Here is a 14,675-nt window from a genome sequence, read left to right as displayed (position 1 = left end):
CAGCTTGCATTATCCTCAGGGCCAGAAGTTATTTGAATGTGGGATTCAGACTTCACTCTGCTTTTAAGCTTGGTAGACCAAAACATGTGTTCCTTAGAAAATGCCAGGAATCAGAAACCCACATTGCACATGTCAGGTTCACTTTGTTAGGCTGGTAGTGACTGGGAAGTTACCCTTCACTGATGGACTTGGAGTCCGGAGAGACTGCCTGTCAGATCTGTGAGATGCACACATCTGGAAGAAGGCAGCACCTCTGTGGCGCAGGGCTGATGTCTGCTGTTCCTGCCGAGCCCCTGGCACAGGTGCTGTCTCCTGTCAAGGTGAGCTTCATGTCACCATCACGGTGCATGGGGACCCTGTCCCCTTGTCTTTTTAGAGGAAAGGCCATGAAAAGAACACAGCTTCCTTCGGCAGGCTCTAAGCCAGGCCTTGTTCTGGATGTGCAGTCTACTAACCCTCCAGAGCCTTCCTGGCCAGTGGAAACAGACAAGAAGGGGACATGGTGCTGTCAGACACTTATGGAGGTAGGAGAACCTGGAACAGGAGGTTACTATAGCCAGTTACATTTAGTGACCTCCTGATGTGCCAGCATTTGGTAACTTTAAAAGGGCTCCTTCTCTTGATTATATCTCATACCAGCTGCTCCATTGTAGTCTTTGTATTATGGCTTAAAGCTCAAACAGCAACCAGGGGTAATCCATCTGCCTCCTGGAGTATTTGCCCCTTTAAGGTGGGGACGTGGGTTTGAACTCTCTGTGGTATGTTTTAGAAGCCACTGTTCAGAACCACTTGGTCTGGTAGCATCACTGCTCAAGGCCTCACAACACATCCTGCTCTCATGGGGGGCTTTCCTCTTGGCAGCCCACCCCAGCTTGGTGCAGATCTTTCTGGTTGGTAAAAATTCACCAAGTGTCTCCATGGGAGCGTGTCTGCCACAACTTTGTTCCACTCTTGGGACCATCAGGATGGGGCATAGTGAGTGTGGATAGAGTCGGACTGATTGTCAGAACTTATCTGTTTAGGAGGTAGATCTTGGAGGTAAACTCACTGTGAATTACATTTGGGAACAGGATTTTCCAGCGGATTACTGGTTAGCCATGCCATTTCTGTGGGGGTGAATGTGCAGGTACATGGGGTGACATTTGTGTGAGTTTGCAATCTTGGTGCATAAATGCAGCTCTTGGGGAATTTTTCTGAAGGAAGTGCATGAAGGATCTGAGGAAGCAACAGTAGCCTGTGATGTTGTGGCAACCAAGGTGTTGGCATTGAGCTGTGATCCTAATTCTGGGACCTTTCATCCCCAGGGTGAATTCTGCCTGTACAGGTCAGAGCGTTGGGTGTAGGGGCTCTGGCGGCAGCTCCTCCGGGGCTGTCACTTCTGCAGTGTCTGTTCACAGGTGGGGTGCAGCCATCTGTAGCGAGAGCTGAGCCACACATAGTCTTGGGAGGTTCCTGTGGGGATTGCCAGATGTCAGCAGTTGATATACTTCATGTCACCCCAGGACACTCTAGTTTGAGCTTGAGATGCCACTGAACATGACGACACTTGGCTGCTTATCGGGGTCTCCCGTCCTGCGGAAGAAATCACCCGACACTGGGGAGAGTCTCAGAGGCGCTTTATTCAGACCATCCGTTAAAAACCATTATGTCCGTTAATTCTGTTACGCTGAAGTTCCTCCCCCGCCAAGCCCCCAGCTTATATGTCAATCCTGTCCAATCAGCACCCAGACACACCAATCAGGGCAAAGGGCCAATCACAGGGCAGGAAATTGTCAGTGCCCCCAACAGCTGCTGAACACCATATGTGCTCAGAACTATCATGGCCTTGTGAGAAAATTGTTACCCCCAAAAAGCATGGATCTGAGTGCCATTCTGGAATCTCTATCAGTTACCCTTTGACCCACCGAGACAGTTATAGAGGACTCTAGAACATGACTCAGCTGACCTCTTTGCCCACTTTTCTCCCCAGATATTGATGAGTGTGCTGAGGGGCGCCATTACTGTCGTGAGAACACGGTGTGTGTGAACACCCCTGGCTCCTTCGTGTGCATCTGCAAGGCGGGCTACATCCGGATTGACGACTACTCCTGTACAGGTAAGTGGGGGCTGGCGTGATTTCCAGCAGTCTCTGTAACTATTTGAATACGTCTGCCTTGAATATTCCCTCTCAGTTAATCAGAAGCACAACCCCTTCCTCTTGGTTTGGTAATGAAGAACAAATCTGTTCTGAGGAGAGGAATATCTCCCTGCTGGGCAAGTTCTGAGCCTCTCATTAGGAAGATGAAAGACCACCTAAGGAATCCTGCAGGTTTGTTCCTGCCTTGGATGGAGCCCCCAGACACGTGTGACTCACTGTGGCTAACTGGAGAAGTGACTCCTGGGGCGTTGAACAGGACAGATGCCTTCGGACAGGAGTCTGGGCCGCGGGAACATTGAGCAGAACAGATCTTGAGTGACGGCCAGGGAGTGCAGAGACACACCAGCTCCAAGAAGGTTTCTGGATTTTGTTTTAGGAAGTCCCACCCTCTGTGTCCTCTTCAGAACCCTGCTGGGGGGTGTCCTCAGTGTTAGCAGTTCGCAGTGTTGGTCTTGGGGTCCTGTAAATGCTTCCTTTGTCTTTCAGAGGTTCCTCCCTGGGGAATATTAAAAAAAAAAAAGAGTGAAAGCTTGGCTTGAAGACTGGGCTTTAAGGAAATGTGAGCGTGAAATAGGATATTCCTCTGGATTTAAAATTATTAAATTAGGCCAAAAAAACCCCCCACAGAATAGCATTTAAAAATATATAGCCATAAAACTAGAGAGCACCTAGAAATACCACTCCTGTTGCTTTTACCTCCAGCTCTGCTGGACAGACGGTACCTGACTGTTCCCAGGGATGGACTCTAGGACTCCCTGATAAAAGCGCAGATCTGCAGTAGAGGCTTCCCTTCCCGTCGCTGTGCTAGCTACCTGCTCCGAAGGCTGCATTTTAGTGTCCATACTATGTGCTAATTCACACCCCGATGATCCCCGATGATGGGGAACAAAAGTAATGAGGGGGTTGGTTTTCCAATCTGTAAGGAATAATAGACACTGAAAGTACAAAAGGTATTCCTAGAGGTGCCAGTGGATTGACAAATCCTGGCTTATTTATGTCAGTTCAGCCTAAACTTTTCAAATGGGAATAACTATAGTTTTCTTTATAGAAAATTTAATGCTGCTGAACACAGAGTTCTTGAAGGAGGTATACAGGCTTATTTCCAGTGTGAGAACAGTGTAGCAGTCAAGGCCAGCTGAGTGGAGAGTGTAACGCGTGGCTGTCTGTGACACGGGCAGTCCCACTAAACCTGAGTGACAATGCTGCCTGAGCGACACCACCTCGGTCAGAGGGTGCTCTTTCTGTGTGCTCAGTGAGATCACCAGTCACTTGTGAGGAGTCACTGGTTGCTTGCCATTTTGTCCTGTTTGTGTAGACAAACTGTTGTGTATTTCTATGAAACACGAAGAGAGATGGAAAAGGTGGGAAATAAATGGGGAAGAAAGAAAGGGAGAGAAGGAAGGAGTGGAGGGGTTGGTTTTCATGAGGCCTGGCGTTTGAGATGCCCCGTCCTTCCCACTCTGTATGTGTGCTGGAGGCTCAGGCTGTCTGCACCCACAGGTTTCTTGCTTGGTTCACATATGCATAGTGAGGCTTCCTCAGTCTTGCTGGCCATCTCTTCTTGGAGCTGATCTTGTGTCACAGGCAAAGGATGAAACAACCATGGAATGAGAATTGTGCAAGTATGTGAGCAAAGAAGCATGCGCTTCAAAGCTTGCCAGTGTTTGCTGTGCTTGCTGTGTGCAGCTTGAAGGGAATTCCCATTCCCCTCTGCAGGCAGGACAAGGATGCTCTGGCTGCAGCCCGGTTCTGCCTGATTTGGGCAAGAGAATGGGAAGCAGGTGAGTGGAGAAAGAGGTGGACAATGCTTTGATGGTCCTACCCAGCTAGGGAGTGAATTGATGCTTCTAGCCCATAGTCGTCTGGTCGGGGGTGATTTGCCCCCTAGACCTGCCACAGATTGTTGACCTTGGGGGCATTGTTGGCATTGCAGCTCCTCTGGCAGGGAGCAGTTGCTTCTGGTGTCTGGTGGCAGGTTAGGGCTAGTGCCCTGAAATGCCACGTGTTGGGCAGGTGTGCCCTGGAGGGGAATTCCTGATTCCTGCCCTATCAGCTGGGCGCTTCTCTTGGGCCCTTCTCAGGGACTCCACAGTCTTCAGCAGGCAGGACACAGAATGGTGCAGCCCCAGATGTCAAGAGCAAAACCGTGGCTGGCTGTGGAAGCACAGATCAGATTGTGGTGTGCACGTTTCCCCACTACATTTCCCTGCTCTGCATGCCATGTCCTTCAGGCCTTCTCTCTCCTTGAGCTACCCAGCATCCTTTGACTATCCTTTGCCATCTCAGGAAGCTGACCCCCAATGAACCCTCCTGTCACCGACCTGTCTCAGCTTGACCCAGGGACCGCATCTCCAATGGTGAAGTGGTAGGCTTTGGCAGATTTTTCAGGGTTTTTTTAGGAGTCCTCAGATGCTGCTATCCTGATGCCCACTCCCTGTGCTTCTGTTGAGTCTGAATGCCCCTGTCACCACCTTATAGTGTCGTGCCAACCATCACAGGTTCACCAAGAATTCCCCAGGAATTCACACTGCTGGCGGTTCTGAACATTGCATAGCACCAAACTCAACTTGGGCTCGTAAGTTAGCACTGCCTGTGTGCTGATTTCTGTAGAGTGGTCAGGAGTGTTCAGTTTGTCTGTCGTGTTTGGGGAGAAAGAGCAGAGTTGTATGATGATAGCAGTTTCTCTTCACTTCTGTGTATCATTGTAGGTCTCCTCCCCTTGAGTGAGCCGTGGGTGCTGCCTCTGGTGCAGAGGTGGCAGAGTTCCTGCTGGATGCCTGGGGGTATTGCTGCTGGGTCACCTTTTCATGCCCTTCCCCAAAGAGCTGCCGTGTGTGTCTTCACAGCTCTCTCAAATCATGTTGGGAAAGATAAATTGCTACAGCGTTTAAGGGAACAGTATTTTGGAAAGGAAATGATGACTTTATTTATTTTTCTAATCACTTTCATTTTTTATTTTATTATGTTATGATACAGTTCTATAGGCTCTGGGATTTCCCTTCTGCTATCTGCAAGTATCCCCCCCCAAAGGATTCCCTCATATTGTTATAGTAGTGTGGTCCTTCATAAGCGGTCCTAAGTCTGTCATTCTGCTCTTTAACTGTATCCTGACGTTGTAGGTATGGACAGTGGTGGAGAGGCCAGCACCCTATTGTCAAGCTGTATATAACAGTTTCACTGGGAGTCCATTTTTGATCTGGAAGTGGAGATGCATACTGCATTGCATCTGCACATCCAGATATGATCGTCTCTGTTACAGTTACTCTGCATTCGCCTAGATGAAAAGCCATAAAACAATCAACAACAGGAAGAGAAAGTAGAAAACCAACAACCACATCAAGTTAAATAATGTGCTACTGAATGACCAGTGTGTGATTGAAGAAATGAAAAAGAAACAGTGCTATTGTGTGACCTTGAGTCAGCGAAAAAATGAATAAGAAAAACAAAAACATTATTTTAGAATGAATGAAAATAAAAACAAAGATATCAAACCCCCTGATATATAGTTAAAACAGTATTGAAAGGGCTATTGATCTTGTATTTTGCATGGAGGTTGCCTTATATCACAGAGAACATATGATATTTGTCCTTTTGGGATTGACTTATTTCACCAAGAGTAATGGTCTTTAGTTGGAACCATTTGGTTGCAAATGGTATAATTTCATTTTTTGGTGTTTAAGTAGTATTCTGTGCAATAGACTTGCCCAGTTTCTTTATCCTCCCCTCTTTAGACGGGCCTCTGGTTTGTTTTCATGTCTTTGCTGTTGTAGATTATTCACTGGCTCCCAGGATAGACGTTATTCAGAATCTGGGATTGAAAGAGGAGCTGGCAGGCACTTTCAGGCACTTTCCAGGCACTTTCCTCTGGATGCTGACTCCAAAAGGAGGCATTCTTACTCAAGCTGGACAAATTGTGTAATTCAAAATAATGTAATTCTTTAGAAACTTACAGAAAAATGAGTTGTTTAGACTAAAATAACTTGGAAGCAATGCATGAAGAGAAAGCTGCCAGATACTGTGTGTTGTCTTCTGCACAGCCCTCCACCTGCCTCTCTCTCTCATAGACTAGGCAGGTCTGGCATCAGAGATTCAGCCTCTCGCTTTTGGAGGCTACAAGTTCAGGTCATGTGGACAATCTGTTCGAGAAGTGGAGCAGCTGTGGGGACTCCAGGACCCAGGCAATGCTGGCTCTCTGCCCTCAGCCACCCACTGCACCCACCCTTCTAGTCTGCTCAGGACGGGGAGTGGCTGTGGGGGCTCCCCAGGGCCCTGGAGATGCTGCCTGTCTTTCCCCCAGCTGTCCACTGCACCCACCCTTCCCAGCAGAATCCTGCTGTGGCTTTGTTTGTGTTGGATGGCCATGGGCTTGTGACTGGTGAAAGTTTGGGGGAGTGACCTGTTGGCCTCTGCAGTGGAAGGGCCCTTAGCCTTTTGTGGAGACTTGGGCAGTGGCTGCTCTTCCCAAAGGAAGGAAGGCACTTGGGTATGAGCTTCTATGGGGAGTAGAAGCTTCGTGGAGGCTGAGTGACACTGAGGACAGCATGAAGGGCAAGGTGTCACCGTATTATCCTCACTGCTGCCATCTCAGTGCAAACCTGCCTGTGTCAGACACTTCACGGCCTCCCTGTCTGCAGCTTCACAGCCTTGATCCTGGCCTCAGCCATGTCCCCCCTCTGCTCTACCCTCATCTGTGCACTCGCTCAACTTAGCAAGGCCTCTGTGGCTTCACACCTTTCTGCAGGTGGTCACCTCTCCTGCTTGGCAGAATGCGAGAGAAGAACATGACAGCATACCCTGAGAAGTGCATGCGCTGGAGCTCAGCCTGGCTCTTCGTGTGCTGTGAGCTAAACCTCTGTGGGGGTGAGGGGAAAGGGACATAGGGTGTGAGTGACGTAGTCATTGGACAGCCTGTCAGCTGATGTCAGGCTGTACAAACCCTGAATGGACTCAACAGGAAGCCCTTCTTGACGCCTGCTGGTGGCAGCAGGCCTCAGGCCTCCCCAGCGCGTCAGCCCTCCAGACCAACCGAGCAACCCCACCTGCCTCCTTCACCGGGCCAATGTCCAGGCATGCAGCAGTCTCCGTGCCCTTTCCTGTCTTGGCCCTGGACCCTATAGCAATGACAGGCTATCCTCCCCACCTTGCCACCACACAACATGTCACCTGGTGACAGCAGCCGGAATACAAATGCTGCTTCTCGTTGCCCCCCTTGATTCTCTCATTGGGGCCGCTGACCTGGCTTGCCTCACGGCAGCCGTGACAGTCTGCCCCTGCAGTGTTTCTCAATTCCGTGGTTTGTAGGCCTTCCCTGTCCTTGTGCTGATCAGGAGGTGTGAGGTCACTTGGCAGTTGGTGGCGTGGCGCATGTCACAGCACAGCATTTCCAACAGGTCTTCCTCTGTGCTCACTCTCCCACGTGAGTGGCTCAGTGTGAGCTGTTACACGCCTCTCTCCCCTGTCAGATTCCTGATATTTCCAGACACTTCCTGTCTCTCCTGAATCCTTGGGGAACCCGCAGGGGTATGGGTAGGGTCTCTGAGTCCTCAAGGATGCCTTGTGGCTTCTTCCTTCCTTGGGGGTTTCCTGACTCTGCTCCTGTGATTCCTATGTTTTCTCCCTCTCTACTCTTTCCCATCTTGAGGCTTTCTCTGTAACAGTACCATCCTTGTCCATTGTGTCCATCAGCCTTGTGGCCACCCCTCGTCCATCTGCCATGCTTTCATCAGCCGCTCTCGTACACAGGCCTTCCCGTGCACTTTCTTGTAGACTGCAGGTCTTTCCCTTGGCTTGTCATCTCCGCAGAGACAGAGATCATCACTTAGAATGGTTCCTGGGAAGTGTGTGATTAATGACTTTCAGCAGACACATCTATCAACTCAGCTATGAAGGAGAATCAAACACAGTCACTTTAGGAGGTTTCTTTCAGCAGGGACAATGCCTGACTCTCATATTGGGGTTCCTGGCTCCACCCCCTTTCTCCTTGCTGCTGGAGCACACCCATGGGGTACCAGATGGTGGCTCAGGTTGTCAGGTTCCTACCACCCGTGTGGGAGACCTGGGTTGATTTCCAGGCCCTAGCTGCAGCCTGGCCCATTCCCAAGCTGTGCGGCATGTGGAGAGGAACCCAGAAGACGGGAGCAGTGTGTGTCTACCTCAGAGACAAAGTACTCAGCACATCAACTGGGGGCTTAGATGGCATTGTGCACCTGTGCTTGGTCTGGTTTGGTGTGGCATGTTTATGGGCCTTAGTGTGTTCTCTGGAAGAGTGATGGCCAGTTGCTTCCTCCCCCATGAGCAGAGCCTGTCCCCAGCAAATGTTTCCTCGTTGGCCTGACTCTGTGCAGGAGGTGCTGAGGGACCCCCTTCTTAACTCTGCTGGCCCCTCAGTTGCCTGCCAGTTGTGTGGCACAGACTCTGCCACCTCTACTGGCCATCTGTGGCTGATCAAGTGTGCGAAGCTGCTCCAAGGCCAGCATGGTCCAGCCGGAGGTCGTCCTCTGCACAGCCTGGAGACTCTGTGCTGTTCCTCGGTGGTCTTGACACAAAGCAGGAAGTAGCTGAGCCCCCGTGCTGGCCTCGTGCCCTGCTCACCAGTGGCTGACTCTTCTTCCCAGCAGTCGAAGTAGACAGTGAAGGCACTTCCCTGATGGTCCCTCTCAGTTGGTCATATTCTGGGGGACCACCCAGATGAGATCGAATTCCTCTGGTGAATATCATTGGTGTTCCACATTGGAACTCGCACCCATGTTTCATAATCCACTTTAAGGTCTCATACATGATTTTTTTGTAAATACATACAAGCAGTTTATTTCCATTTTGCACTATGTGTATATTGGAATGCACATGGTAGAATCATTCTGGCCAAGGAAGTTTCAAGTGAAATGGAGCAGGAAGCAAGCAAGCACTCATTTCACATGGCCTTGAGCCACTGGTCTCAGTGTGCCGCCCTCACCTGAGACTGTGTGTGTGGTTTTTTTTTTGTATCACTAAGTGGTTTTTATTATGTATGTATCATTTTTGTTCTGATGTGGACAAGCAAAAAGGAAATAAACATACATTCATATCCTGTCTGCTAGAGAAACTGTGGGTAGTTCAGGAATCATCTCCTGTTTTGATTTGTGTGTGCAATGCCCATGCCCCTTTGTAAATTTAATTTTAATCATGTTATCACAGTATTTCTAATGTTAATAAAATTAGTGATTTAGGATGAGGATTTTATCAGCATTTCACACTGTGATCTATAGTGCTGTTACAGCTTTTCATAGAGAAACTTGTGTTTTGTAGTCACATTTGCTTTAAATAATAGGTTCACCTCAGAATTTCACTTTTTAAAGTAGTATGTGCTGCCTGAGCGTTGGCAGTTCTGCTGGATGAATGTGTAAGGGGAGTGGCGGGGCCAGCTGCTGAACATTTGTACAAACTGTCACTCCCAAGACGCGTGCTGAGGCTCAGGCTCTGCATTCTGCTTTGCTTGGAGCTGCGTTCCTTGCCAGTGTAGGGCTAAGGACATGCTGGCCTCCGTGGTTCCCAGCGGCACAGGACTCTGTGGGCTGTGCATGTGCCTCCTTGTGGCCTCCATCTGTGTCCCCTGACGCTGGTGAGTCTGTGTGTTCTTACGTTCCTGTCTCTTGCACCTGCTAGTCATTTGAATCTCTTGCAGGAGATTGCTTCATATCCATTGCTGTTTCTTGCATGGATTGTTTAGTTGTTGTTGAGTTTCTTAAACTCTTTACATATTCTGCATATTAATCCTGTATCAGATGTGTGATTTGTACTTTATCTCTCATTTTGACAGTTTTCTCTCTCTCTTTTTTTTGTTTGTTTCTTCTGCTTTGCAGAAGCTTCATAGAATAATAAACTTCCGTCTGGCTGTTTCTGCCTTTATCATCTGTGCTTGGGTGTTTTAAGGCTTCAGTGTCTCCCCTGTATTTTTCCTCTAGCAGTTTGTTACTTCCAGGTCTTGAGTTTAGCTTCCTGATCCATACTGAGTTGATTTTTTTCCCTATGGGGTGTGAGGTAGGGGTGTTGTTTCAGTCTGATCCACATGGAAATCCAGTTTTCCCAACAACGTGTATCTAAGGCATGTCCCTCCTTCAGCGAGTGTAGCTCTTGTGCCAAGGGTGAGTGGGTTTGTCCCTGCTGCCTTGTTCCACAGGTGCTCATGTTGGTGCTGTCCTGTGTGGATTCTGACTTCTCTGTTGCACTGCTTTATTCTTTGAAGTCCGTGATGACTCCTGCTTTGTTTCTGTTGTTTCAGACAGCTGTGGTCATTGGGGCTTTTGTTTCACATGTGAATTTTACGTTATTATTCTTCCCGTCTGTGAACACAGAGGATTTTCCCACTTATCTGGTGTCTTCTCTGTCATTATGGTTTGTTTCATAATTTTCATTGCAGAGATTTTTTTTTCTGTCCTTGGGTAAGTTTCCCCTGAAGTATTCATTAATTTATTCTATAGCTGTTGAGAGTGTGGTTACAACGCGGACACACTGCTTGTGCTGTTGCCTGGTGTTGCCTGGTGTTGCCTGGTACTGCCTGGTTAGTAGAAGGCTGGAATGGAAGCAGTGCCAGGCAGGCACCCAGGCGCCTGCATGGGAGTGGGGCACCCCTGCTGTGCTCTTCCTAGAGCTGTGGCTTTCACATGTGGCACCAGATCTGCCCACTTTGTTCCTCAGCAATTTCTGTGTGAACATCATGTGACCTGTGGTATAAAAAGCAAACTATACTCTACACGATCATGCAGTCTAATAATGCTGTTGCTATGCAACCACATGCCCAAAATAGTACAAGCAGGGCGATGTCAGCAGAAGTCATGGGAACTGTGGGGCAGAGGCAGCTCTCACATGTGGTGATCTTACAACTTTTCAATTGTTTATAAGGCTGCCTGTCAAACTCAGGAAAAATTAGGAATGTTAATCTTTCATGAACTCAGAAAGGCAAGCTAAGTGTAAAGATGGCCGGATCCGTGTTCACATCGGTGGTGTCGTTAGTTACTGAGTGACAAACAGCAGCTGTTCATGCCTTCAGCCTTCATTTCACAGTTGCGACAGTAACATCTGCCTATGGCTGTTGTCACCTACGAGAGTCAGTGGACCGTGCTCGTGGTGATTGTGGTAGGGAGAGCTTAAACAAATTCAAAGGCTGTGGTTTATCCCTGTCATATTTGTGACGTTATCGACAAATATTTATTGATTGTTAGCATTGAATGATAAATAATACGCATGTGAGTATGCCTGTGCCCCAGTGACTTCAGTTTCACTTGGGAGGTGTCTGTACACTGGAGGCGAGCTCACAGCCAGGGTTCCCCCTGGGCCCTAGCCAGAAATGAAAGCTAGGAGAAGAGGCCTTCGGTTTGCTGCACAAAGGCCCTGTGGCCCGAGGTAAGACCGTGAGGGCCAAATCATGCCAAATCTTCAACCCTGGGGGAGGGGAGCTGGAGTGTATCGGACATCGTGATGCGTTGAAGTCGTGTCTTAGAACTTAGGAGAGTAATCTGGTAAAGAGAGAATGGGCAGCTCCTGTTAGTGACTGTGTGCAGGTGACGCCGTGGGGCAGAAACCCACGTGTGGCTTACGAGTGCACAGGTTGAGGTAAGGCAGAGGCCAGCAGGTACATAACTGGATTGAATGCTGAGTCATGGTGAGCTTGAAGCTTGTGTCCATGTCAGAATTAGCAAGGAGAGCGAGCCAGCAAAGAAGGAATGGCAGGTGGCCCTGCAATCTTGCCAGGGCAACTGCTGTGCAGGGGTCTGTGTGTGCTGGTGGCTGGCCAGCAGGGTTGTGTTGGGGAGGGACGTTCTGCTGGGCTGTGACCACTGACTAGCTCTGTATGAGTCAGTCTTGTTTGCTCTGTGGACTTTACTGTCCAGCCCTTGGCTTGGTGTACACAGCGGCTGTATAGGCCTGAGCTTGCTGGAGGTGGCTTTCCTGCTGCTGACTGTCCAGCATGGGCACTGGGCTGGACTGCCCTGAGACGTGGTGCAAGTGCTCAGTATACTGGAGGTTTGGGAAGACTTGCTAGGAAGTAGAGAATTCAAGCTACCTTGGTATTTTCTGTACTGATGATATTTTGGAACATTGTTCTGTAAAGCCAGGCTGGGTTAAATACGTAACTGTGGTTAAGGTCATTACAAACTTCTTTGAAAATTTTATTTTTATTGGAAAGGCAGATCCACAGAGAGGAGAGACAGAAAGATTTCCATCCATCCACTGGTTCACTTTCCAAATGGCTGCAACACCTGGCTAAGCCGATCCAAAACCAGGAGCCAGGAGCTTCCTCTGGGTCTCCCAAGGGGATTCAGAGATCCAAGGTTTTGGGCTGCCCTCGACTGCTTTCCCAGGACACAAGCAGCAAGCTGGATGGGAAGCAGAGCAGCCAGGACGTGAACTGGCACCCATATGGGATCTCAGCCACATACAAGGTGAGGACTTTAGCCACTAGGCTAAAATGACCTAGGCTGGGCCCTAGGCCATTAATATTTTAATGGGACTATTAGAACATTGATGAGTGAAGGTGGCTAATGGTTCTGCTGCAGAGTGCTGAGCTGGGTTCCCCTAACTGAGGCGTGTAGACCCAGGAGTGAGCATGCGTTGTGCCTGTCCTCATCTCCTCAGGTTGTGAGCAGATGAAAGCTGTGGAGATCTCCTTGTGGGTGGTGCTTCCACAGCATGAAGGCAGCCCGTTGGCTGAGGCTGGACCGGTCTGCATGGGAAGTCACACATGGGGCCTCAGCTGTAGGCACATCTGTGGTGTGTGGCCCCACAGGACTCAGCTGCTCTTAGATCTGTGCCCTGAGTGTGGCCGTATGTGTCCCCTCCCAGACACTTCCAGCAGGATGTGGGGCTGCCTGTTTTCCTGCCGAGAGCCAGGCAGCATCTCAGGCTGGTCATCTGCCAGTGCTTGTGAGCTTTAATCTGCTCTGTGCATCTCCAAATGCTCAGTTTTCAGAGTTACTTACACTCAGTGGTGGCTGTGGTCTGGTGGTGTTTGTGACCGCTCAGTGGTGGCTATGGTCGTATGCTGTCTATCGTGACCGCTCATGTCATCCTGGTGTTCTGCCTTTGCCTTGGCCTACCTACATGGGGGGTGTCTGACTTCTTCCTGGGCCCACTTCTTTTTTCTTTCCCTGTTTCCAGTTCTTCGTATTTGATATTCCCTGTGTGGGTTTACTCATTCTTACCCACTACTGTAGGGTAGAAGGTGCTCGGGCTAAGTGCCTCATTCTAGCATTTTCTGGTACAAACCTGTAGGGCTAATTGATTGCAGTTAGCATGTCGGGATTCTGAGGAGGTGGTGCATATGGTCAGGTCAGGACAGAAAAGCACCCTGGCTCTACTTCCTCAGTCTGCTTCCAGATTCTTCCTTTGAGTATGTTCCTGCTGTTCATTCTGTGCTGTTGCTGCTATTTCGTCACTTCATGTTCTTGGCTTCTGAAGGGGAAATGACAGTATTGTTCTAGATCAGTGCCCATGTGTGCCAGGTGTGGTCCTGGGAGCTTTACTGTGACACTGGGTCCATGGAGGCCTTAACACCTGGCCACCTGGCTGACGATGTCCCCACTGAGGCATGAGCCTCATTCCAGGCGAATCTTTGTTCCTGGTGAGCTGCTAGTTCTCCTGGGGCGAGCTGCCATGCATCTCTTCACCTTCCAGGGAGGGAACCCGCAGGAGCCACACCTCACGGGGTCTTATGTACAGCTCCTGTACCTGTGTTGACAGAGTCCACCGTGAGCCACACCAAATGTGTCATTTTCTTTTCAAAGTTGCAAGGTGCCAAATGAGAAGAGGTCAGTGACACTATGTCTGGTTTGGTGTTTCAGAATTCAGACTTTAAATTCAGCAGGTCTGTTCCACACGTGTGGTTTAGTTTTGTCATCACTCATTAGCTTTGTCTATAAAATGGGGCAGCAGTGCCTCACTCATAGGGCCATATGTCACAATCCTGACACAGGGCAAGGGCTCAGCAGGTGGTAGTTGCATAGTAATGACACAGGAAGGCCAGCCAAATACTGAGGCATCTTCTGTTCTTATTGACTACCCACTTGATGATGCGGATTATGTATCCCAAAGGGGCTGCTGGTAACATAAGCCAAGTGACAGTGTTCACCTTGCAGACTTGTAACACATCTGAAGCAGGCACTGTTCCTTGAGGAGATGCCCTTTCACAGCAGCATCAGTGCCCTTTGTGGGAATCTCTCCAGAGGAACCAAGGCAGATTAGAAATTTCTCAAACTGCTATTCAAAACCCTTGTTGTGCTTATCTTTCTGCATCAGGAGATGGCTGGCCAATGTGCCCCACAAGCCAACTCAGCTTCCGTAGCTCGTGGTGCTTCTGGGTGTGTGGTTTGCTAATCAACATTGCTCTTCCCTGTTTTGATATTCACTGAAATGAATCACAACAGCCTTTAACCTGGGAATACTGGTGAGTTTCGTAAGTGCGTCACTTCACGGGTGTGTTGGGGCCGTGTGCTTATGTGCACCCTGGCCTGGACACCTGGTTTAGAGCCTACTGTGTTACTAGGGAGGCTGCTCTGGCTCCCCA

At 49.3% G+C, this 14,675-nt stretch overlaps 1 protein-coding gene across 1 annotated transcript in view; it reads left to right on the top strand.

Annotated features, from left to right (window-relative positions):
- NELL2 (neural EGFL like 2) overlaps positions 1-14,675 on the top strand; it is a 168,778-nt gene that overhangs the window by 102,330 nt on the left and 51,773 nt on the right. Inside the window, exon 13 of the mRNA XM_040979035.1 lies at positions 1,970-2,095. Coding sequence (XP_040834969.1) covers positions 1,970-2,095 — 126 coding nt within the window. The remainder of the gene's footprint in view (positions 1-1,969; positions 2,096-14,675) is intronic.

Source organism: Ochotona curzoniae, unplaced genomic scaffold, assembly GCF_017591425.1.
Source record: "Ochotona curzoniae isolate NIBS_2020 unplaced genomic scaffold, NIBS_Ocur_1.0 contig_2927, whole genome shotgun sequence".
Classification (NCBI taxonomy): domain Eukaryota; kingdom Metazoa; phylum Chordata; class Mammalia; order Lagomorpha; family Ochotonidae; genus Ochotona; species Ochotona curzoniae.
Note: the sequence above shows the minus strand (reverse complement) of the source record. Positions and strands in the feature narration are given on the sequence as shown.